This window comes from Pseudochaenichthys georgianus, chromosome 6, assembly GCF_902827115.2.
Source record: "Pseudochaenichthys georgianus chromosome 6, fPseGeo1.2, whole genome shotgun sequence".
Classification (NCBI taxonomy): Eukaryota; Metazoa; Chordata; class Actinopteri; order Perciformes; family Channichthyidae; genus Pseudochaenichthys; species Pseudochaenichthys georgianus.
In genome coordinates, this window is record NC_047508.1 from 10747007 (window position 1) to 10773523 (window position 26517).

The 26517-nt window shown below is 42.8% G+C and overlaps 1 protein-coding gene across 1 annotated transcript in view; it reads right to left on the minus strand.

Annotated features, from left to right (window-relative positions):
- The window catches only part of hydin (HYDIN axonemal central pair apparatus protein), a 151912-nt gene that overhangs the window by 12854 nt on the left and 112541 nt on the right, over nt 1-26517 (minus strand). The window contains 19 exon segments of the mRNA XM_034085765.2: nt 1179-1377; nt 1489-1658; nt 2183-2404; nt 2496-2703; nt 2934-3081; nt 3910-4075; nt 5178-5304; nt 7318-7518; nt 8081-8306; nt 8491-8585; nt 18842-19002; nt 19085-19309; nt 20284-20414; nt 20514-20750; nt 23942-24050; nt 24153-24348; nt 25110-25258; nt 25343-25575; nt 25713-25917. Coding sequence (XP_033941656.1) covers nt 1179-1377; nt 1489-1658; nt 2183-2404; nt 2496-2703; nt 2934-3081; nt 3910-4075; nt 5178-5304; nt 7318-7518; nt 8081-8306; nt 8491-8585; nt 18842-19002; nt 19085-19309; nt 20284-20414; nt 20514-20750; nt 23942-24050; nt 24153-24348; nt 25110-25258; nt 25343-25575; nt 25713-25917 — 3408 coding nt within the window.

Below are 26517 nucleotides of genomic sequence, written 5' to 3' on the forward strand. Positions count from 1 at the left end.
CAAGTTGAGAGACTATCTGTTTTCTAGTCCCTTCCTCAGAGGGCTTTTGGTGAGATCTAATTAGATATATACAGGACCCGACAAGACATGTCGTCATGTTCCTTTCTTCTTACTACCTCTTTCCCTCACACTCTCTGTACCTGTGTACTCTCATGTTCCGAATAACCCAGCTTCCCCCAAATGTCTTTTTGGTGTCTATCTACGCCGGGATCCTGAGCCCTGGCTGATCCTGAGCCCTGCTGATCCTGAGCCCTGAACTGATCCTGAGCCCTGAACTGATCCTGAGCCATGGCTGATCCTGAGCCCTGCTGATCCTGAGCCCTGAACTGATCCTGAGCCCTGAACTGATCCTGAGCCCTGGCTGATCCTGAGCCCTGGCTGACCCTGAGCCCTGAACTGATCCTGAGCCCTGGCTGATCCTGAGCCCTGGCTGATCCTGAGCCCTGGCTGACCCTGAGCCCTGAACTGATCCTGAGCCCTGGCTGATCCTGAGCCCTGGCTGATCCTGAGCCCTGGCTGATCCTGAGCCCTGGCTGATCCTGAGCCCTGGCTGATCCTGTTGCTGTGGTCGTGTGTCCTGGATCCTTTATCCTGAGTTCTGGATTTGAGTCCTGGACTTCGAGTCGTGGCTGAACCTGTCTCTGCGGTCCTGCCAGACTCTCACCATACTACTTCCCTGATGGCTTCCACAGGACTGTTGACATCCTCGTGGATTCATCTTCTTATTATACACACATGCATTTCCTAACATTCGGTCTATACGCTGTAAAATGTATTATCTCTTTGATTTACACACGGCATCTATTGCACGTCTGTCCGTCCTGGGAGAGGGATCCCTCCTCTGTTGCTCTCCCTGAGGTTTCTCCCATGTTCCCTTTAAACTGGGTTTTCTTTGGAAGTTTTTCCTTGTACGATGTGAGGGTCTAAGGACAGAGGGTGTCGTATTGTCATACTGATGTTCTGTACACACTGTGAAGACCACTGAGACAAATGTAACATTTGTGATATTGGGCTATAAATAAACATTGATTGATTGATTGATTGATTGATTGATTGATTGATTGATTGACATGTCACTACATCAAAATGTAACTAAAGTCTTAAAACATCACTTGCTCAGTTAACATGGCGTTAACCTTTATATATTTCTAAATGATTCACATGTCTTTCTTTCACACCTTCCTCTCCACGCCTTGCGCCAGTACGTCCACGTGTTTGGCGATGCAGCTGTTTAAGATGAAGGTGAGTGTTTCTTGGTAGCGGCACGCCTCACGAGGATAGAAGTTGATTGGTGCCTCTATCACAGCACCAGGGGACAAAACAGCTGTTTGGAAGTCCGTCTCGAGGTAAGAGGTGTTTCTGAACACACACTGGACACTGAGGAGAGGGAGGCAGAGCACAGGTTTGGACATTAGACTTGGTTGTGAACATTCCTTTATGCAGCTAACACCTTTACCAGACATGTAGAAAAACAGTTAGATATGTTACCTAATGTCCTTTCCCCCTTTGTTGCTGATCACTAGCGTGTGTGAGGCCGGCACCAGGCCCTCACTGTACAGGAAGCACTTGCCAAAGTCGATCTTAGTGAAGGAGAATTCAAGGCTCGGTGCTACAGACCGGCCTTCGATGCAACATGTAAACGTTGGCCCATGCTTTACCTGTAGAGGTGAAACAAGATAGAACATCATTTCAGCAAAAGTGTCTCTCTTTTACATATCATCTGTATAATGTTATGGGTTAGTTGTTGTCTTACACGTCTAGTAAAGTCAATACATGTATAATCTCATTATTTGCCAGTACATTTTGTTTTAAAGTTGGAGGGGATGATTCAAGATACAAAGATTGAAAGGCATATGTTCATATGCACGATAGCTATAGTGACAATCTTAAAGTCCTCATACAAGGCAAAATACAATATTCTTAAAACATTTAAAAAAAAAAATACAAATTGTGGTGCAAGGGACACAAGTGTGCAAGTAGCATGCAAACAAAAGTTGGGATATTGTAATAATATATAAATAAATATGAAACCTCCAAGCAGATGCATGTTATATACAGTATAACTTAATATTGCCCCCTAGTGTCCCCTCACTAAGGTGCTCACGGCACATTTAACATCAAGTGGAAAAAGTAGCATTGATTGTTTTCAGATTATGATCAGATTAGGGGATCAACATCTCACCCTGATACTCAGTCTGACGTCTCTGAGGTTACAAATGCTCCGCGGACAAAAGCATAGTGAAGACTGCAGCTGCTTCCCAACCTCGACAGCACCATGTTGAGGCTTGACTTGCACATGTTGCAACAGCTCACTGGGACCTGTCAGGTCAAAGCTCACGTCCAGGTTCAATCTTGCCAGATTGGACACCAGGAAGTTAAAGGTGGACTGCTCTGAAATCCCCACCTACAGGACAAATAGCGTACAAACAGGAAGTTGCTTGATATGTCAACTTCAAACATGTGATCGCTCTTGTGATGTGAACAAGTCTGCTGACCTTTCCAAAGTCCAGAGAGTCTTCTTGGTTAGGGATGATCTCTCGGAGTCCTCCTTCGGGCTGCACCACTTGAACAGAAGTGCTCATGGTGAAACAATCCGCCTTCACTGTGAGTGTGAGCGGCTCGGACTTCCTCTTTACCTTCAGAGCCAATCTGAAGCTCACGTGGCCCTCCCGGCACGGCGTGAAGGACACTGACAGTGGCAACCTGCAACCACAGAGGTCACAACAGTTAACACACATTCAATTAGTAATCAACATGTGACCTCCTCACAAAGCTAGAATATTTGAAATTCTTATCACATCATGTATTATTGTGATTTATACTATTACATTTTTTTAATCAAATGACACAACTATTTATTTTTGTATATTCATTATTTTGTTATGAATATATAGAATTTCATTGTATTCCAAGCATGTTATAGTGTAATGCACCTGTGTCTGGGCGGCACGGTGCCCCTCATGGGCTGCACACTGAGTCTGGACTGCTGATCCTCACAGAGGAGAGACGACTGCAGGGCAGAGAAGTGGAAGAGCTCATCCTCTCCGTTCACCAGACCCACTGTCAGTTCCACAGTGCGACCTGCGAGCACACACACACACACACACACACACACACACACACACACACACACACACACACACACACACACACACACACACACACACACACACACACACACACACACACACACACACACACACACACACACACACACACACACACACACACACACACACACACACACACACACACACACACACACACACACACACACACACACACACACACACACACACTGAGTAATTCGGCAACCACCTGCCACCTGCTTTATGGATGGTTTTAATTAAAAAATGTTGGGCCAACTGAGGGTTACAAAAATGTTGGTTTCAGGGACACATTTTCACACGCAGTAGGGGGTGAGATTTTATAATGGATATAAGCGTTCATATTTCTTACATTTTCATTTACAACATAACAGCTTTGTTAGAAATGTAATGCAAAATAAAAAAAGTTAAAATAAAAAAAGTTAACTTAATGTACAAAACAAAACAAAATGGACGAAAAGATAAACAATTAACTGAGGAAATATAACATAACAAATAATTAACAATTAGAACACTACAAAATAAACAATTAATATTAGAGACAAAGTAAATATGAAATACTAATGATAAACTATATACAAATATTATTAAACATACTGCCATAATTATGCTTGAGTGTATGGAAAACATACAGCGTTAGTATGCGTATTACACACAATATGTAGGCACTTATTCACCGAAATGCATGTCCTTTAACCGTGTTACAGAAGTACTTAGGAAATGACTTTAATATGTGGTGTGACTTGTTGTGATGTCACTGTATAAATGCATGCATGAGGCTGTGTCTGTGTATGTCACATACCAACAAGCAGTTCTCCAAAGTGGAGGTGAGGTGTGTGGAGATAGACGAGTGGTTCTTTGGTGGTGCCCACACACAGGAAGGGGACACACAGGGACAGAGTCTCAATCACAAAACTCCAGAATGACTCCACCGCCTCCATCTGCTCAGCTACATATTCAAAACACACCTGTTCACAAATAAATATATAGAAGAAAGACAACATGTTGAGAGGAATTAAGCAGAGTGAAAGAAGGAAGGAAGGAAGGAAGGAAGGAAGGAAGGAAGGAAGGAAGGAAGCACAGAGTGATGAACAACTAGAACAGATTGGATCAGATGAGTAGACCTGGCAATTGATGAGGAACAATTAAAATGGGATTAGATTAAATGGAAGAAATGAGAAAGGATTAGACTTGTTTTGCTAAAGTGAGACAGGAACACTGAAAGCATCATTAGATGGGGATAGAACATGTAAGATGAGGGGAGCGATTAAGAATGACTGATGTGTACTAATATGAAGGATAGGCCAAGGTTAATTAGATGGTAGTTGGAGGAAGCAACTAGTAAACACTAGCGTCTTTTTGCCATTGTTTTTAATGTGGCTCCCATCGAGAAAAAGCGCTGCACCTAAGCATATTTTTCTCTGAGTGCATCAATGATTTTAAGCAGCCGCTCGGAGCGTTTGTAAAGATATTCCTTTTTCAGAAAACCACTGGTGACGTTTAAGTACGACTTGGACGAGAAGCCTGTGTTTGGCAATTTTTCACAGACGGAAACTCTCATAGCAAAGACTGAAAGGGGCCACCATAAAGCCGGTTAGATCTGTGGCCCACATACTGTATGTGGAAGCAGTTGTCGCTGCCAAGTGCATGGGTTCTACTCCCACCAGCTGAATTATTAAGCAATGTCATCCACTCCGTCTCCCCCTTTCAACAACGCTGGAACTAAGATATATTGGACACAAACAAAGACCAACAATCCTATTTCTTTTAAAGAGTGGCCAGAGGATCCCTGGATGTTGCTGCCAATGATTGTTGCTGTCAGAGCGTTGACAAGCTGGTTCATAAAAATAATGTTTCAATCGGTAACAATATATAGAAGCACAAACAGAAAGTGAAATCCAAGAAGGTAATGCAAGTAGTGCTAGCAGGGAAACACTGTTTAGATATCGTTGACATAGAAACAATATACAAATGGCTCTGGAGGCTCTGCCCAGTGCCTCTTATCCAAAGAAACACGCTATGGTGACACAGGCCCTAAGGCTATTTCCCTGTGCGTGTTGCCATACTTACTTCCACTTTCTTTCCAGGCAAGACGGTACCACTCGGGGTGAGGCAGCAGAACGGACTGCCACCTTTGTCTTCACACCGCCACTTGAATGAGTAGGGCTTACTGGTTGGGTTCATCACACCAAAACATCTGGTAGAGAGAGGGACACAGGTATAAACAAAGTGTTAAAGAGGACATATTCTGCTCATTTCCAGGTGTATATCAGGATGTAGTGCCGGGGCGGACTGGGGGGAAAAAGTGGCCCGGGGATTAATTGACAGACAGGCCCACTTAATGCGCGGCATGTATCGGCCGGCCGGCGACGAAAGTATGTTACTTAACAAAAAACGCTATGCATTTTATGTTATTTTGGACAATTATTCATATAGTAATCACATTACCTGAGCCCTTGAGTTGCCAAGAGCAAAATAGTTACGGCATATATTTAGTGATTTTAATGTTAACAGATGCAATAACATTTGGACCCAATTTGCCTGACTTGACACATGGAATAAAACATGGGCGTAGGAAGCATCCTCAATGTGGGTGAGACAATTTAACAGGGGGTGTGGGCAGGTGGTGGACCTCACCTCCTCTAGGGGGGTCCGGGGGCAAGTTCCCCCGGGAATGTTTTTTTTTAAATGTTGAAGTTAAATGCATCAATCTGGTGCACTTTGAGAGCAGAATTAGGGACTAAATCTATGGCAGTCAGTAGGGGCTTGGACTGTGAGCCGTAGGGTCGCCGGTTCAAGTCCCCGACCAGACCTATTTGGAGTGTGGACTTCTACTTGGAGAGGTCCCAGTTCACCTCCTGCCCTGCCGTGGTGCCCTTGAGCAAGGCACCAGACATTCCCCTTCCCCCCTCACTCCCATTGCTCCCCGGGCGCTGGACACTAGCTGCCCACTGCTCCTAGTACTAGACTCCTGGTACTAGGATGGGTTAAAAGCAGACAACACATTTCACTGTGTGTGCTTGTGCTCTGCATGTTTGACCATTAAAGAGGGTTTCATCCCTCCCAATTCTTCTTTTTCTTCAACACCCATATAAAACAGAACTGTAAACAGATTTACTTTTTCTTTCAACATTTATTTGAACAGCAAGTGGAGGCAAAAGTGACTGCACCCAAAACAATAAACCTGCTAGCTAACTAGCCTAAACTCAGTAACAGAATGTGGGCAACACGTTCTTCTCCACAGCCGTGCGACCTCTGAGTCAGACGTCACTTCCCCCTTTTCTATCCTACGGGTACAGCCGTACAGCCACTCCCCCTGAACCCCGTTTCCCTGCCAACCCCCCCCCCCCCCTCCTCTATGCAAGCCCCTCCCTCTGAACCCAGGGCTCGCTACAATACTATACTGTATACACAAACTATACAAAAACGCCTTTACGCTTTGGAGCTTATTTATCCATCTGTAAGCAACTGCCAGCTAGGTCTCTCAGTCACTCACTCCTGATCGTTCACTGCGCAGTGACAGCTGCTACGGGCCTGATGTGTGAAATTGAAACTGATAGATAGAACAAAGGTAGCCTATCAAAACGGCCCAGCCCAGCCCAATGGGCCACACCCCACTGGGCTGGGCTGGGCTGGGCCGGAACACTTACAAATGTGGGCCGGTAGGATTTAGGCAAAAAAATCCTACCGGCCCACACACAGTACCGGCCCACACACAGTACCGGCCCACCGGGGAAACTCCTGGTATTCCCAATGGCCAGTCCGCCCCTGATGTAGTGTCTCTACTGTGACATGTCCCCAAAGCTCTTTATTTTTCTCATACTGCCTGTGCTACAGCACCTCTTTTCACCCTCTGTCTGAAACCAGAGCCCAGTCTGCTGTGATTGGTTAGCTGGTCAACTCTGTTGTGATTGGTGAACCGCTTACAGATGCCCCCCCCCCTATCCTATCACGTACAATGTGCTGGAGTGCTAGCTTATAGAAGCTCAAGTGTTACATACACTTCTGTCCAATGGAGGTGTTTCCGGCAGGGGGGGGGGAGTGTGTGGGAGAGAAACTCTCTCTGGAGGGAACTTTGGGATATTGGCCTTTGCAGACCATTTCCATGAACAAAAACCTATATAACACACTAGAGGAAAGGTCAAACCTGATCAATCAAAATAGAGCCCCTTTAGGCCTACATTGACGCTTTCATCTCTCTTTCTCTCACTTCTTCGATGGCGCAGAGAAACCGACAGAGTTGAACTCGATGACCCTGATGTTGGGGTCCAGAGGTCCCCTGAATTCAGGGTTCTGTCGTTTCTCGCTGATATAGTCTGAGTCCTCCAGGTCAAAGTGGCAGTGAGGCAACAGGCTGCGGGCACACACTGGGATACAGGGAGCCTCATCTACATCCTGTAGGTTTGGGATACTGAAAGAGAAGAGCAGACATAAAAGACCAAAAACTCAGATTAATCATTCTTGTGAAACTATCAAAATCCCCTCATGCCTTTTAACTGTTGTATGGTTCAGTTTGCAGCTCTGACATAGAATATTCATTTCTTTTTGGAAAGGAGCAGGCCATTTCATCTCAGATATTCTACACCTGATGTGTCTTTTATATGTTCGTACCTAGTAAATATCCCTAAAGTACTCACCCTTTTTAAGGGTTACTATGGCCGCAAGTAAAAAACAAAATGCTGATTCAACAGGAACTTTCCCTCCATTGCTCTTCTTTAATAGTGAGAACATGGGGTTGTTATAAATGTCTTAATAAAGTACTATTTTCTGTCAGACCTCTTTTATAAGGATTGTGAACTGTACCTGTGCTTTTTTATAATTTTGTATTTTCACTGCTTGTGCTTTATTGTTTCTGTCCTCACCTGCACTATGATTACAAAATAAATAAAAGTATAAAATAAATTCCCTTTTTCCCAGTTACGGGATACAACGTGTATTTTTTTTGTCACTACATTTAGAAGTATTTACTGTACCTGCAGATAATCCTGCCCTGAAATTGGGCCACCTCCAGAGGTGAGAAGCGGATGCTGAAACTCTGCATCTCCCCTGGCTCTATGGCCCCGATGCCGGGCTCGACGCTGACGGGAGGAAGCTCAGGATTCCCAGTCAGGAGAGACATGACGCTGGCCAGAGCGCTGGAGGGACGGGCTTCACTTAACATGGCTGACCTGCTGCCTGGTCGGGGGCTCTGGGTCCCATCTGTTATAGAACACACCGACTAATGTTCACATTTACAGCACACAGTCCCAAACTTCATTCTGGCATGCATTGAAATGTTATGTTCAATTCAATCTTTGAAGATAATGGTACAGCAAACACAGTTTTTGCGGTCATATATAATGTAGACTTCAGAATATACAATAACAAAAAGTATGCGTAGTACCTCTTTGTTCATGGTTTAAAATGTTGTTATTCTGATCCATGATGACTTGCCAGGAGAATTCCAATTTCACAGTGCCGTGATTCACTATCTGTAGTCTGCAGAGACGCACACAAACAAACAACTTAACGTCACATTTGGGATTAGAGATTCAACAATTACTCAACTAATCAATTACTGTTCGGAAAATATATGAATCATCAAGCATTTTTAATGTAATAAGTGGCTGTTTCTTTTACAATTTAATTTACTTTTAACCAGTCAGAAAGATGGGAATACATGCAACATGAGATCTTGTGTGAGTCCATAGTTTATCTTGATTATATATCGTTTCTGACCCCATGGTGGCACCACCAGACGCTACACTGAAAAACAGGGAAAAGTGGGGTTGTTCAATTTACAAATATGCAGTTGATATATGAGACGGAATGTATTCATGTTTCTCATCAAACATCAATCAATCAATCAATCAATCAATCAATCAATCAATCATGTAGAACTATTTTACTCTTGAGGGATATATCTTCTATAAGTCTCAGTCATGTTAAGAAATAAGAAAAAAGTAGAGCCGGGACTCGATTAAAAAAATTAATCTAATTAATTAGAGGCTTTATAATTAATTAATCGAAATTAATCGCATTTTTAAAAATCGCATTTTTAAGCACAGGGCCATCTAAGCTAAGTTACAGATGGCCCTGAGCCCAATAGAGATTGCCCTGAAAAATGCATGCGGACGAAATGGCACGAAGGGTTTGGGGGGCCTCCGTCCCCCTAGAATTTTTTTAATTTTTGCAGCTCTTAGATGCTGTCTGGTGCATTCTCTAGACTGAATTATAGGATGAACCACCACAATATTATATTGTACAATTTCAATTGTATTCTTCATTTCACTTGTTTGTTTGTTCTTGTTTGTGTTTGCTCACTTGCATGCCCTGCATAGCTTTAAGAAATACTTAAGTTGTTGGTCAAAACACTTTCCATCTGATCAAGGCAAATGCCTTCCCAGATGGAAAAAAGTAGAAAACATTACATTCAGTTATAACTGCCAAAACAAACATTATTTACACTATTATGGCCCCTGTTAAAAATGTTTGTAATGTTAACTACTGTAAATTGGTCGAACGAATGCCTCCTCATCCGGAAGCTGACCGAGCAGACCCGAGCATCCGCGAAGCACACGTCAGAGTTCCCGTATCTAAATATCTTCGGTCAAAAATAATTTCCCTTTAGAGCAATACCGCTTGAGTTGCGCCACTTATGTGACAGACAAGAAGAGTATGTGACAGACAAGAATAGTCAACTCTAATGTCTAACACTTAATGTGGAGAAAGAGATGTCCTGTATGGGTTGATTGTGCGTTGATCTGTTGGTAATGCCTCGGGGTTCCGGTGGGCATGTAAACAAATGCATAATGCTGCGCTATACTTTGTGGCCTCATCCAGTTGCATAGCGACACTTATTGTGTAGTTGTCTTTTAATAAGCAGGTAGTCATATCATTAGCTAGAACTAGCTGGATCTGATCGATATGGACATAAACGCGAGTGAAGTCTAATCTGACGGGAGAGAGATCAGCTGCTGCTGACGAGTCGAGACTCGACACAACCACATGCGAGAACAAAACACACACTTCAGGTTAGAATATCACACGTAGCTATTTTAATTACCTCTCAAACTACCTAAACTAGTTATAGATATGTTTAGTTTTACTGTCGGGTCACTCATTACTAGATCCGCGAGCTGCATGATACTGGCATAATAGATTGCCCGATCGGGCAACCAGCAGGTGAGGCTTCATTGCCCGAGCTAAATACCAGATGGCCCCGGGCCATCGGGCAGTCCTTAATGTCGAGCCCAGTGACAATCCAGTGAGCCAGGGAGTTGGTTATTTTCTCAGACGTGGACTTACTTATCCTGGCCCTGAAACCAGTCATCTGGTTGAGTGTGGGTTGGGTCAGGGTGTGGTTCCTTGCACTCGGAGTCGGGCTAACGTCCACGCTAGCTGCTACATGCTTTGCATTTAGGTAATACTTTAGGCTTGATGTGCTGCGGTGATATGCACATTCTTTTTTGCATAATTTGCACACAACCGTGCTCTTGTCGACGCTTCCATCCGTCCGGTTTTTAAAACAAAATGTCCCATCCACGGGGCCGACCAAAGCGGTCTCATCAGCTTGTTCGTTCATGTTTGACTATTGATCACCGTGGTTTGTTGTTGTTTGAAGTCCCATGCTGAAGTCATGAACGTTAGTTGGTGCTCCAGTATAATCGGTACGCCTGAAACTCATCCAGTGAGAAACGTTCCGCTGTGCAAAAATAAGTGCGATTAAAGTGCGATTAAAATGCGTTAATTTTTTTAATGCGTTAATTTTTGTGTAATTAATTAATCTTAATTAACGCGTTAAAGTCCCGGCCCTAGAAAAAAGTGATGTTTATCTCTGTAACTCCGCCCACTGAGCACATACGTCAGCAGCTTGCTCTGCAGCCGATTACTCAGCTTCTTATTATTGACAAATATTTTATTCACAAATCAAAATGGTCGGACTCAAAACTGTAATTTAATCGCTTCGTAATTGAACAATATGGCACTTTCATGGACAAGATGAAAAGCAGAACAAATTGCAAAAAATCTTTATTTGAACTTTTTTTTTTTTAAACCAATGGCGGGAGGGTCCACCATCTTTTTTCCCGCATCGGAGGAGTAAGCTGGTTCTGTTCCGGGGAGATCTCTACAAGGTAAAAGTTATTAAAAGTTAATAAATGTCATCAAATGTTTGTCATAGTTAGAGGTTATCACTTTAGACGCATTGTTTGCAAAAAAGCTGAGTTCACATTTTCCCGTTACACCAAGCAACGGTAATACAGCTGTCAATTTGTAAACATTGTCATTCACTGGTGTTAGCTAGGATGAGGGCCAGGCCCTCCCATTTGACATTCCTGCCCTCCCCTAATAAACACATTTTGTATTATTTATAAAAATTAAAAAATATATATATTTTATTTTTTTAATTATCAATAAACTGTGAACTTTTATGCTACGATGTATGTGATGTCAGATATTAACTAAAAAAGGCTATGCATGTGTTGTGGAAATTGATGTGAGATATTGTACCAAAGAAGTGTGTTACATTTGAAATGGCAGAAAGTCTTGTTGCAATTTCCAGACATTAAAAGAGGTCCTTTGAGTTTCTCTGGTAATTATCAATAGTAGCAGTTAAGTGAATACTGTTCAAACAATACCTGTGTTTGTGTTTTATAGTGATTTCTCTGTTTTATCCTTTCATAAATGTGAGGACTAAAATGGCGATAGACAAAGGGCTGTTAAAAGTAAACTGGGTTTTATTGCCCTGTGGGGGATGTGAAGGTATGCAGGACAGGGTGCTTGGTGGGGGAGAGTATATTCTGTTTTAGATCTCTGGCAGGCCATGTTTCAAGGAAGTCTACATATCTTTAATAGTATATGTGTGGGTTTATACATTCCTGTGTGTTAATAGTTGAAGGAACAAAAGGTACATTTTTCCTCTCAAATATAGAGGTTTTTTATAGATTCCTGAAACAATGTTCTATTTTTCTTAAAAGTAGATTAGCGCAATAGTCTTTTTCTTTGACTTTTTACCTGTTTATCAAAAGGGTGTTTTAAGCTATTTGTGAAGAAGGAAGATGCAGAATTAATGGTGATTTCTGTTTTGAGTGTAAAGATTATCCCTGAGAATGTTTTTCTGGGTTAAACCATCGATAGGCTTTGCAAATTGGGAGGGACATTTCCCCTGATTTTAATGAGGTGCATCCTGCAGGCCTTCCCAACACCTGTGGCTTTCATAGCTGCCATGCGCTGATTCCCTGTGAGATAGCGTTTTGGTATCTCCCAAATGAAACGCCACCCCTTCTTAGTATTAGGGAAATGTGTATCTTGTTGTTGGGTCTCTCTCCATGCGCTGACAAGACGAAAGGATGTCCGCAGCGCGTGAATAAGGGCGGGAGTACTCCACACGTTGCTTATATGATTCTTTGAATTGTATAGTAATGTATTATATTATATCGTATTGCATTATTACTTTGTTTAATTAAAACGGATTATTATTTAACTGGTATCCTGGTGTCTTTTAATTCCCTCCCTGTTATGATTTCAAGCAGGACTCGTCAAAACAACACGCGGTGAGGAGTTGGGTTGTAAGAACCCCCATCCCCCAACAGTGTCTGTTGTGATTCGTCCACATTTAGACCAATCACAGCGTCACACTCTGTCGCCTATTCTGGATTTGTTTATTGTGCATTCTGTAGACTCCCATTTCTGTTTGAATTACAAAATGGACATCAGAAATTGGCTTAAAAGGTCTAAGGATTTATTAAAACGAAATAGCGATGAAAGAACTGCAGCCGATGCAGCTGCTGCGACCCTGCACCTGCCGTTGCAGCAGCACGCCTTAATGTCACAAGCTTGACCTCGGCAAACCCCGGGACTGAGTTAGCGAGCCGAAGCCTTGACTCATCAAGGCGGCCGCCACCAACGCTGTCCTCCGAGGCACAGCCCCTACCATCACCACCTGCGCTGCCACACCCGCCAGCATCCTCCTCCTCCTCCTGCCGGTGCCTCCACTACAGACGCTACCTCGCAGCACATCAACAGGTACTATTGGGCCAGCAACCGCTCAAAGACCAACAGCCCCAGATGATCTTGGGGTTAATAAACCCAACCAGGTGAAACTGGAACGTTATCCAAGCAGATTGTTTTCAGGAAAGAAGCACACTTTTGCCGCTGCATGGTACAACAGACCATGGCTTGAATATTCGTTAAAAGCAGACTTTAGTTTCCCCTGTAGACAGTTTAAAGTAAATACGTCTTCATTTGATGCGGCTTTTACTGTCAAAGGTTTTTGCGACTGGAAACACGCATTACAGACTGATAAAGGACTGCTAAGGCATGCCGCATCAAAAGAACACATTTCATGTGAGAGTTTGTGGAGAGAGAGAGACAGATACGCGAGGAAACAAATAAGGAAATTAGTACTTTGGTGCAGATCAGCTGGCACGGAGCCGTTATTACGTGTCAGCTGTCGTTGATATTATAGCTTGTTTAGCTGTCAACCAACTCCCTCTCAGAGGTGACCACGATTCACTCCACAGCATGTCCGAGTCAGGCAGTGGGCTCTTCCTATCGCTGTTTGAGTATACGCTGCAGTACAAAGATGCACAGTTGGCCAACATAATGGAAAGCATTCCCCACACAGCGACATACACCTCTCACGACATGCACAATGCCATAATAGAACTAACAGCTGTTAATAGTCTCCGTCTCTACTATTTCTCTCCGAGTGCAACGATGAGGAAGCTGCCATCCTTAACCAGTGTGCCTTGCTCGTGATTTACCAGTGTCTGTGCTGCCACGCACACAATGTTTCAAAAGTGGTTTCTATGTTGCCCTTTATTTGTGTATGTATTTCCGATAAGTGTGCGTCTTTACGCAATGCTGTTGGCCTTGCTGTCTGATATATATTGTGCCGCAGGCCCGCAGCACATGGCGGTTTTGGGTGCCCTCCCATGAACAGCATATGCCCTCCCTTTAGATTTGTTCTGGCATTTTGACTGGGGGCAGCACAAGCGCCAATTTGGACGAAATGTCTTATAGTGTATTGTTGTTGTTGTTGTGGGTCGAAGGGTGCACGGCGGCCCTTATTACAGCAGGCAGCTGGGATACACACTCAAAGAAGGGCGGGGGTGATCTCAGGTCGCCTCACTATGGATAGAGAGAGGGGGGCGGCGGGTAAACTATCTCTATCAAATAAACACTTCTGATGTTTATAAAGTAGTAATGCAATTAGTACAATTAATCTCACGCCTCGAAATGCCACCACAATCATTCATACAATATAAATAGTTTTGCAGATATATTTTTTTCCTGGCCTGGGTTGTATGAAACAATAAAGAATTATTTAAAAACCAACTACGGCAAATTGGTATAGTCTTGACCTGTAGTTGACAGTGTTGGGAGAGGGGTACGCTATGCATTGATTCTCGGGTCGAAAATGTATACCTACGGTGATGGAGAAAAAAAGGCACAAGGCTTCAGGTGCCCAGTTTAGAAAGAAAAGGAAAGAAGACGGATGAAAGGTGCACCGCCCAGGGGCTATATCAGCTAGAACCGCCACTGGAGTGGAGGATATTAATGACCATTTTAGCAGCGGTGCACATACCCTGAATATGAGACCAGAGGACATTGGGATTGTCCTGGAAGGCCAACAGGTACTTACTGATGTGGACAAAATTGCATTAGCTGCTACCATGTTATTTGGACTAATGTATGTAATGAACCTGAACTACCCCCCTAAACTGAAGTGCATGTTCCAAGTGCTCCAGAACATTTGAAAGGAGCTAGAGGGCAACATGCTCTCCAAGAAAGCCCAAGCGTTTAAAAACAGACTATTTGAGTGAGCTGTTGCCATGGACCATGCACTTTTACAGCATTTATACTGAACATTCATCGATACAACTGTCTTGCACTTCCTTCGTTCATGCTTTTTGCTGTGTTTATTTGCACGTTTCAGAAGTGTGTGTTTTTTTCCTTGGGTCATCCATCCATCCATCCATCTTCTCCCGCTTATCCGTGGTCGGGTCGCGGGGGTAGCAGTTCCAGCAGAGAGCCCCAAACTTTCTTTTCCCTGGCGACATCAACCAGCTCTGACTGGGGGATCCCAAGGCGCTCCCAGGCCAGCGAAGAGATATAATCCCTCCACCTGGTCCTAGGTCTACCCCTTGGTCTCTTCCCAGCTGGACGTGCCTGGAACACCTCCCTAGGGAGGCGCCCAGGTGGCATCCTAACTAGGTGCCCGAACCACCTCAACTGGCTTCTTTCGACGCGAAGGAGGAGCGGCTCAACTCCGAGTCCCTCCTTGATGACCGAACTTCTCACCTTATCTCTAAGGGAGACACCAGCCACCCGGCGGAGGAAACCCATCTCGGCCGCTTGTATCCGCGATCTCGTTCTTTCGGTCATGACCCATCCTTCATGACCATAGGTAAGGGTAGGAACGAAAATGGCCCGGTAGACAGAGAGCTTTGCCTTCTGACTCAGCTCCCTTTTCGTCACAACGGTGCGGTAAAGCGACTGCAGTACCGCTCCCGCTGCTCCGATTCTCCGGCCCATCTCACGCTCCATTGTTCCCTCACTCGAGAACAAGACCCCGAGATACTTGAACTCCTTCACTTGGGGTAAGGACTCATTCCCTACTTGGAGTGGACAGTCCATTGGTTTCCTGCTGAGAACCATGGCCTCAGATTTGGAGGTGCTGATCCTCATCCCAGCCGCTTCACACTCGGTTGCGAACCGATCCAGTGAGTGCTGAAGGTCGCAGACCGATGAAGCCATCAGAACCACATCATCTGCAAAAAGCAGTGGTGCAATCCTTACTCCACCGAACTGCAGACCCCCCCCCCCACGACTACGCCTCGAAATCCGATCCATGTATATTACAAACAGGATTGGTGACAAAGCGCAGCCCTGGCGGAGGCCAACCCTCACCGGAAATGGGTCCGACTTACTGCCGAGGACCCGGACACAGCTCTCGCTTTGGGAGTACAGAGATTGGATGGCCCTGAGTAGAGACCCCCTCACCCCATACTCCCGCAGCACCTCCCACAGTAACTCCCTGGGAACCCGGTCATACGCCTTCTCCAAGTCTACAAAACACATGTAGACCGGATAAGCGTACTCCCAGGCCCCCTCCAGGATCCTTGCGAGAGTAAAAAGCTGATCCGTCGTTCCACGACCAGGACGGAATCCGCATTGTTCCTCCTCAATCTGAGGTTCGACAATCGGCCTGACCCTCCTTTCAAGTACCTTGGAGTAAACTTTCCCGGGGAGGCTGAGTAGTGTGATGCCTCTGTAATTGGCACACACCCTCTGATCCCCCTTTTTGAAAAGGGGGACCACCACCCCGGTCTGCCACTCCTTTGGTACTGTTTCCGACTTCCACGCAACGTTGATGAGACGTGTCAACCATGACAGTCCCTCAACACCCAGAGCCTTCAGCATTTCCGGGCGGATCTCATCCACCCCCGGAGCTTTGCCACTGTGGAGTTGTTTAACGACCTCAGTGACCTCCCACCGGGAGATTGGTGTTGATCCCCCGTCATACTCCAGCTCTGCCTCTAACATAGAGGGCAGAGTTGTCGGGTTCAGGAGTTCCTCAAAGTGTTCCATCCAACGCCCTAACACTCCATCAGTTGAGGTCAACAACGTCCCAACCTTACTGTACAGAGCTTGGATGGTTCCCTGCTTCCCCCTCCTGAGGTGTCGGACAGTTTTCCAGAACTGGGTCATGTGTTTCAGAATGTACCACTTGCATCAAAGTGCGATGTCAGATTTGCAGTAGTGTCTTTATCTAATTGCGCTACTTCAAAATGTCAGTTTTTCCCCCACATTAGACTGTTGGGGTGTTTTTATTTGTAATACTTTCTTTACTGCATATGTGATGAGAAACCAGGCCATTATTATACTTTAATGTATTTTTACAAAGCAATGCCATTGCTTTCTTGTATTAAAGTGCCTTTTCATATATTAGGAGATTACTATTTAAATAATGGATTTGCAAGAACATCTCCTTTTTTTTCTGCTAGGATTTGGCATTTTTTGTTAATTGTTTACTATGAAATATAATTGTTTGCCATTTGGCACAATAAACCTTTATTTTTGTCGGGAGAATAGTTTCCTTTAAGCTTCCTTGCTGTGTTCTAACACAATAATGTATGTATACATGCATCACACATGTTTTTTATTTATTCTATTTCTTTATTTTAAATGTATTTATTAATTCTCCTGGCAGAGTTTAGGCTGCATTATGGAAAAAACAAAAGCTCATATGGATGTGTAGTTGGTTAATTTAAGAATACATGAATGTTGTTCAAAGAAATGTGTTTGTCTATTGACTATTTAAAAAAAAATGTTATGATAAATGCTGTAGATAAGAGATTAGGATGGATCCTGGAGAAGAATGTACGAAATGCCTCTATTTACATCAAATAAATAATCTTATGTTTACCTTGAGCAGGCTAGGTAGATTAAACAGAAAACCATAGCATGTAGTTTAAACAAAACATTAGTGTGGCTTTAACAAGTACAAATTAAAAGTACACATGATTTTAATATGTGCAACCAATGTACATATATTTTTTCATGTAAATCCAACAGACTTTTTCCAGTGGAGCTTAAATAAAGAAATCATGTTGCTTTAACAGGTACAAATTAAATACACTGAGCATATTAAAATCCTAAAATGAACATTAAAAAATCATGTTGGTTAAACATAGGGTAAATGAATATACCTAATATTAAAGGAAATATTCAAATGAACATAAACATTTCATGTTTCTTTGACTTAAAATAGTTGTGTGTCTTTAACATAATGTTTTTAATATGTGTAACCAACAGCCTTTTTTTTCAGTGTATGTTGACGTTGACTGCACATAAAAATCATGCCCTCGTGGGGTTTCACTCGTGATTGGCTGCAAATGAGGGAGACATATAATTGGCTACGGATGTTTTCCTGTTCAAACTAATGCCTTTGTGAAGTGAGCAACATTAGGGGAGTCTCACAAAACCCACACGAATGGGTTCACAACATGAAAAAAGGGTTAGATACAAATTGCAAACACTTTTAAATACATATGGTTGATTTATATTACATTGATACAAATCAATAAATATGTATGTGTGGATCTATAATATTTATGACATTTATTTATGTGGATTATTTTTTAATTTGTATAAAACGATAATTATTTGTGCATTGAAAGATATTTTGTGGATAGAGACATTTAAACAGGGTATATGCAGGAATCCTGAAGTCAAATGTAATACATTTTAAGACCTTTTTTAAGACCCTTTCCATACATTTTAAGACCTCATCGCCACTTGGAGTTTTAACCGGTTACATTGACTACATACAGTATTGATTGTCCTTCCTCCTTATCTTCCAACCATTTGGACGCAAACTTGCATTTCCCCATAACGATGTTGTTTAACAACCGGCGTAAACGGACCTTCGCGCGCTATCAAGCAGTGAGCGTGCGATGTCCTGTTCAGATGACGTCAAATCCAACGGGATGCCATCAATAAACTACACAGAATCACACTACACACCTACGCCATGATTACATTCAGGCAGACTGTAGAATACAACCTCTTTGGACAAGTTACACGCTACAAAATGTAATACCTTGGAAAATGCCGTTTAATACTTTTTAATAGCCTTAATCTTCTCTAAATTGATTTATCAACCTTTAATACTTTTTAAGACCCCGCGGACACCCTGTTAAATGTGTATTCATACACCTCTGTTTCCCCCCCACAGCTTGACTTACTGGTGGAGCCTGGTTTGGTACAGCATGGTGTCTTTGAAGTCAATGGTGTCGGCGTTGCAGCTGAACTTCACATAGTCACAAACTGCGCTGATACGTAATTCCAACTCCAACTGGGACCCCTCCACTACAGAGCAGCAGGGCTCAGGATCTGTCTTTTTCACCTGCGGGCAATAATATGCATGTTTTCTCAACTATAAATGTGAACGTTCTCTTCAACATCTCTTTTACAATCAGCATATTGACCTTATTCTTCCCAGTCTGCTGGGGAGATGCTGAAGCCGGCCTGGAAGAAGTCAGCCACTGCCCCGTCCTCTGTCGGTCGTCCCAGTCAGCCACCTGCTCTAGCGGCTGCTGGAACTCCACATGACTAACCTTGCATCTCATTGGCTGGCTGGTCAGAGTCACTGGCTGATTGGAGCAAAAGGTGACCACCACTTCCTTAGAACAACCAGCATGCAGGTGTCCAACCTGTAAGAAGAAGCGGATTGATTTTGATCACATGCAGCGACGTGTTATCTTAAATCGAATGCAACTGGTACCATCAAAGTTGGCGGATGAAGTAGAACAGATTTGCTGATGACATAGACCTCGTAGCCGGATCCAGGGAGGATGTAGCACAGTACCAATTGTATGGAGACAGCATGGACATTATAGTATGTATATATGGAGATTGGCTATTGCTACCAATCAGCTATGGAAACTATATAAAATAAGGGGGACTGCTGTGGCTCAGGTGTATAGTGCGCTTATCTGCAAATCAGGTTAAGTGTTTGGAAAAAAGTACCAAACACTTAAGCTCGGCTGACATATCAAATGCCGTACACTGAACAAAACACTCTGTGAAACAGGAGATATAAAGACTGGCAGGGTTTTTTGAATCGCTGATGGAAACTGCTTGACGGCGAAACTTACAGTGGTTTTTCGTCATGGAGACTGGAGTGTGTGTGGAGGTGGACTCCACACACACATATGCAATGTTCTGCACATAACAGTTTTTATGCAAAAATTAACAAAACCTTGTGAGTGTGTGCTTGAGAGAGACAGAGGGAGGAAGAAAGAGAGCGCATTTGTGTGCAAGTCTTGCGTCTGAACGAAGCAAATATGTGTAAAATAATTTCGGGGCTCTCATACAGAAGATCTTGTAACTTTTTTTTTTACATTGCCCTCGCCCCCTCCGAAAAAGGATGTAGATTATTGGCTTCCTCACTCCACTAGTTACACTTAACAAGAACGGCTCCGTAGCCAAGAGCATCATGCATGGTGCAGTTGAAGTAAAAAAAAGTGCAGGAAGGACAATAAAAGAATGACGGACAGACATAAAGAGGTACACGGGGAAAGCCGTGGTGGAATGAATGAGATTGGCGGAAGATCGGGATGTTTCCCCTCCTGTGGATTCAAACCGACTCCTGTACACAGCTGGATTCCTTCCTTCAATGCTTTACCTGTGGTGAAAAGCAGATGTGCGATCCTGCAGGAGGCCACTCGAACCTCACTGCCTGGCTGCTGTGGTTGCTCATGGTGAAGCTCTCTTGGTAGGGACTATCTACATGGCAGTCACCAAAATGCATAACACCTGTGGGAGAGAAATAGACTTGGTCAAAACATTTGGGATAAGGAACTAGCTTCAATGCTAATACATCACTTGTTCTCTCATCCTCCTTTCTTCTCTTACCTCCCTCATCATCTTCCTCTATTTCCTGCGATAACCTGCTGATGTTGTCAAGAGAGATGATTTCCTGGTAAGCTTCTCCAGTTATTTGTATTGTGGTATTGCTGTACTTGTTGTCCTCCACATGCAGTGACATCTTGGCCTTGACGATTAGGGGCTTGTCGGAGCAGAAGCCGACTTCAAACTCTGCCTGCTCTCTAACATTAAGCCTCAGGGTGGTTCTGTGCACCAGCTGATGCTCTGTGGAGGGGAAAGAAGTGTCACCAGTGAGACATATTGCGATGACCGCCTGTAGCATAGGAGAGAAGTCTACATATACAGTACTGTACAGTATGTAGAGCAGGGGTCTCAAACTCAAGGCCCGGGGGCCAAATCCGGCACGCGACTTCATTTTATGTGGCCCCGCAAGAGCTTGCAAAGAATATAATACGTTTATTATACGGTTACATGCCACTTTACAGAAGCAGGTTGCCCATAAACTACATGTCCCACAATGCATCTCGTTTTGTGACATGCACACTGAAGAGACTTGCAATTATTTGCCCTGGACTTCTGCTTTCAGACATAATTACAAAGTTATTATCCCATCCGATAATAATCCAATTCAGAGGCAATAATGTAATATAATACATTCTTTTATATTTATATTATATATTTATGTCGTTACAACCGGCCCTTTGAGTGCAACCTTTATGCGAATGTAGCCTGTGATGAAATTGAGTTTGACACCGCTGATGTAGAGCTAAAAAAAAAACAGTTTTAGCGCAAGAAGAAAAGTACCGATGTATATTATCAGGAGGAACAAATGGAGTCATATGTACGTTTGTTTGTATCTTGTTATAATGATTGTAAACCCAATTATTACATCACTTACAGTACTTGATTTCAGTAGTTTTATTATCAAATGTAATGTTGATGTTTTGTACACCTGTTGGTGGAGAATTATTAATGAATTAACATCAACATGTGACAAACGACACATTGCACCAAACCTCATTGCTTAGGGTTGGCGTGATCCTGTTTGTCAATGCAATGCACACAACAATGTTTTAAAATCATGAACACATACAGTACAAAACGGTGGCTTCCTTTAGAGCAGTGCTTCTCAAAGTGTGGTCCGCGGACCACTGGTGGTCCGTGAGCGCCCCCTAGTGTTCCGTGAGTATATTGGTAACATTTCACATTTGAAATAAATATATTTATTTAAGTTTTCCGCACTCTCGCGGGAATATCTCCGCAATGGAGCGAGCTTAAGTTTCACTTTTGATTGCATGATGTAGCCCAGATAAACACCTTCACCACACATGTGGCCACTTGTTTGTACCATTTTCAGGCTATTTGTAAAAAACGATGTGTTTTTGGATATTTGTGGAGTTAGGTGGTCCGCGAGTGTTTTTTTATTGGTTAAGTGGTCCTTGGTATGACAAAGTTTGAGAAACACTGCTTTAGAGCAATGTCTTATTATAATTAATGTACTATATATTATTGTTAGCACTTACAAGGAAGACACATTAGTGTAATAGAAAAATGATACCCCTGGTTGTGCTCAAGTGTTTTTGATGCAACTGTCCATTAATATTATAGGAATGCAATGCCAAACAGGGGAATACTCTTATCGGTGAATGCAATCAAAATGCTATGTCATTGGACTGAAGAAGGACATAGCAACACTAGACATACTGTAGGTATTAATAGCTCTAAGTATCTCCTAGTGCACTCCTAGTGAAAAAGTGTTGCTTGTTTGTTGGTGATAAAGCTTACTGCTGGCTCGTGCTTGTCTTGACCAGCCTTTAATTATGCTGCTGTAAACTTATACTGTCGGGGTACCTACACTTTTCAGCTTTTATTTTTCACATCTCATCTCCTAATTCTCTTTCTCTTGTCTTTATGCACTCATGTCCTCTCTATGGCTTGGCACCACGTCCCATAAATACATGTTACTTACTCAACATCTGCCGTCATTCGATAATGGGCGATATAAATAGAATTTATATAGAGTGGTTGTTTGTTGTACTGGACAATTGTATGCCATATTATTAATAATATGTGGTGGGAGTATATACAAAATGTATTCAATATAATGCTTAATTTTAAAACTAGACATTAGTTAATTTCGTTGACTAAAACTATGACGAAATATGTTCGTCAACGACCTTTTTTTTTCCATAACTAAAACGAGACGATGACAAGACGGCAGTAAACAATAACTGTAACGAAATCAACATGCAATATCGTTGACGAAAAGTGACGAGACGAAAATGTAGTTTACTATATAAAAACTATGCCAGCAGTTCCATTTACCCCCCCCCCCCCCCCGTCAGCGCGAGTGAGTGACGAGTTGTGTACAGACTTGACGGGTAATAATGGATTATGACGGAAATGTTACGACCCTGTCTGTCAAAATGACTGACAACGAAAAAGTATAAAGCCACCACTGCTTGGGAGAAAGAAACAATGTGATATTTGGGCCCATTTTCGCTACAATGAGGCGGAGAAAAAAAGCGAATGCATTGTTTCATCAGAAGGGAAGCAATGTGGCCATAACACAGCTGGTAAAAACACCACAAACCTGATACTCTCTGCAAAGCTGCTTTCTTAATCATTCAACCTGTGTTTTTCATCAAATAAGGACAAGATATAATCTTATTTATTTATATATACTAAAATGACAAATTATTGGTTTTGGCTAGACTAGTTTGACTGAAATGTTCTATATAATCTGATGACTAAAAAAGACTCAACAGTTTTCATTGACAAAAAGTAGACTAAAATAATGAGTTTTCTTTGACTAAAATGCTCAGACTTTTAGTCGACTAAATCTTGACTAAATAAAAACAGGATTAAGGTGAATAAATATGACTAAAACTAAAAAGGAAATTTAACACAGGACTAAGACTAAAACTAAATAAAAAAATAGCTGACGAAATTAACACTACCAGACATTGAGTGTATTGTAAAAATAAGGCCTTGAGATCAGCCAGAAATAGAGAGGCCTTATAGGGAAGAGACAGACGCTGAGTTTCTATAAATAATCAAATCAGGAGACAGTTGGTCCATCTATGGGAACCTCTTTAGGTTTCAGAAAGAACCGGAGTAGTGAACTGAGGGTGTGTGGAGTCAGCAAAAAAGGCAATGCAATACTGAACAAGACACCATTAGAAGGTGCTTCTGTAGCAAAAGCTATTTTGAGGGGAAATTGGGGAAGGAATTCCCTCCCCCAAAATTCCAACCAATGGGACATGAGTTTGTAGAGTATAAGAGTGCATCACAACGACAGACTGGTTCCATTGCACAGCGCTCTGGATTTCTTTTGAAGATTCGGCTCATAAGTGTTTGAGTTAAAGTGCTTGTGAGGTGGTCATGATTTTCTCAACTGGCTCGGTGCAATACATTTCTGACTGTGAGAGGAGTTCTACACATTAGGGTTGTACCTGACTTGGTAGTGCCTTCAATCTGTGAGGGGTAGATGGAGCTGCAAGTGTTGCCAGGAGCAGCTTTGAGGGTGAACACTCCATGTTTATCCAGCATGTCAATCTGTACCTACATAACACACAGAGCAACAAAGCACCTTTAGCGACGAAAGTCCGCCCTTATGTCATGATTGAATCGATAATAAAATAAAAGGAATAGGCCTTTTCCCACCTGTGCTGGAACATTTCCGTCATTGAGCAGCACCAGGCGTCGGGTATGTCGCCGCCCTGCTGATACTCGTGTGAACTGCAGCCTCGGGCTCCCTTTACTAGTCCTTAGAGCCGGACGCACCACACACACACTGGGCATATTGCCCTCTCCCATTAGGTCAAACTCCAGCACCTTGTTCTTGACTGTAGGTGTCATTCTGGATCCAAAAGAGACAATTAATGGGTGGGCACATTTCCAGATTTCTTAGTGGATGTTTCAGACCATACTTAACATATGAGATTTAACAGCTTGATTAGTATCGTGTTATTAAATAGTGTTTAATATAATGGTAACAAGTACATTATGACTATGTACTGTAGCATTTACAAGCCCCGAGGAAGTAGGGCGGTGTTAAAGCAAATATTTCAAGTGGCCGAATGTTAATACTACAACTTCAGTGTCAGTCTGTGACGCCATTTCACCCCCAAAAATATGTTTTACCATTGACTTAAATTGGAAAAATCTCTACATTCAGAGGTGATATTCAAACAACTATACAGGAAACAAATAGACCATATAGTCATAAAAGACATATCATTTACATACTCTCTTTTCAAGACCGGGAAATGTGTGAAATGCTATACTTTCCAGACTATGTATAATGTAGGAACCCTGGCTGTGGTCAGCAATGACATTCTAACAGCATCAAGGCACCGTTCTTTACTATTTGACAGCTTTTTGTATATTATTATTTGTTTGTCTGTCTGTTTTTCCTTTGTGTTTCATTTTAGTAGCTCCGGTTTGTAGCAATATTTCAAATGTTGCTTTTTTAAATTGTCTTTCACAGTGAATTTTAGAATGATCACTTTTGACGACCTCTGATGTAACAACTGTATGCTATTGCAAAACCCAATAAACAAAGTTCAATAAAAAACAAATAGCAAAGAGAAGAAGCATACACAGTTGTAACTCGTGTACCTGCTGGTGACGTCCATCGTGGCCTCGAACACAGCGCTGTAGAGCTGCATGGCCTGAGGTGTGAAGGTGACCACGGCGAACACGTGGGACTGCTCAGGAATGCTCAGTGACGTAGCAGACAAATCAAAAACATCTGCTCCACGAGACGCCTGTGAGGAAATACAACGTGTGTTTGACATGCTAACAACCATCTTCCACAATCAGGTAAAGGGCATTTATCCACAATGCCTTACCTTAGCGCCAACGTATTTGATGGCCAAGCTGAGCGCACAGGGCACCTTGCTGTTGTTGGTGAGTTTGAAGCGGGCCTTGGCCGTGCGCCCGACCAGGACTTTGTTGAAAACAAACTTGTTCTCGTCCTGGACGTAAATTCCGTCAGCATTGCAGAACTGCTTTGAGGAGAGCTGACTGCTGTTGTTACACAGATGGTGCTCCTCAAAGATGGCAGCCATGTCCGACGATACACCTGGGAAACAAACCAAAAAGGACCAAAGAGAGTCCGATTAGTCAAAGGAAAAGCACTTGGTGAAGATGATAAAGCACTTGTATCCATAATGTAGCACATGTTGTACATTCTTAATACTATGTTCACATCGCTCTCACCTGGCTTGCAGACCTCAGCCAGCAGTTTGTAAGGAATGCCATCAGGGTGGTCTAAGGGGTCACGGTCACTGATGTCAATAAGCAGACCCTGGTTCCAGCTGCCAAGCTGATCAGAAACACATTCCACTGTCACCACCTGCTGAGACCCTGGATGCAAGCTGCCATTACAGGGGGACACGGAGAACAACCCCATGGTGAAGCGATTCTAGAGGGACACAAAAGCAGGGAGACAGATCAGAGTACTGGGAGAAAACGGACACAATCATTAACATTGATGGAAGGCTTTTCATACGTTTCTGTTGCTCTGCTATCTGAACATGAACATTGCATAAAAGAACATAACCAGTTGTGTTATATTCGGAATAAACATTGCTAACCTGAACCTCCAAACCGTTGTTAGCATCAGAGCACTCTTTTGTTTGTATTTATCTATCATAGAATTTGTATTATTTTGACAGGTTAGATTAACAGCGGCCTAATAACAAATGTGTTAGACAAGTTAGAATGCTGCTGTAAAACATGTTTCCCTACTCCTATATAAGAAGTAGACATAGTCAATATCATGTCATCTGTTGATGGGGACTGCAGCACAACGAGACACTGAATAAGGTATAACACATGCTGTCATGAAGAAGACTTGAAACTAGCAATTGAGACAATAAGCTCATGTTTACAAGTTTCCTAAAGTAATACATGAAGTGAGAAGTAGTTTCTGATAGACTTTATATAAAACTTATTTTGCTGCTCACTAGAAAGAAGGCAGGTTTGAAGCCATTACACATTAGCTTCACTTTTCAGAACCCGA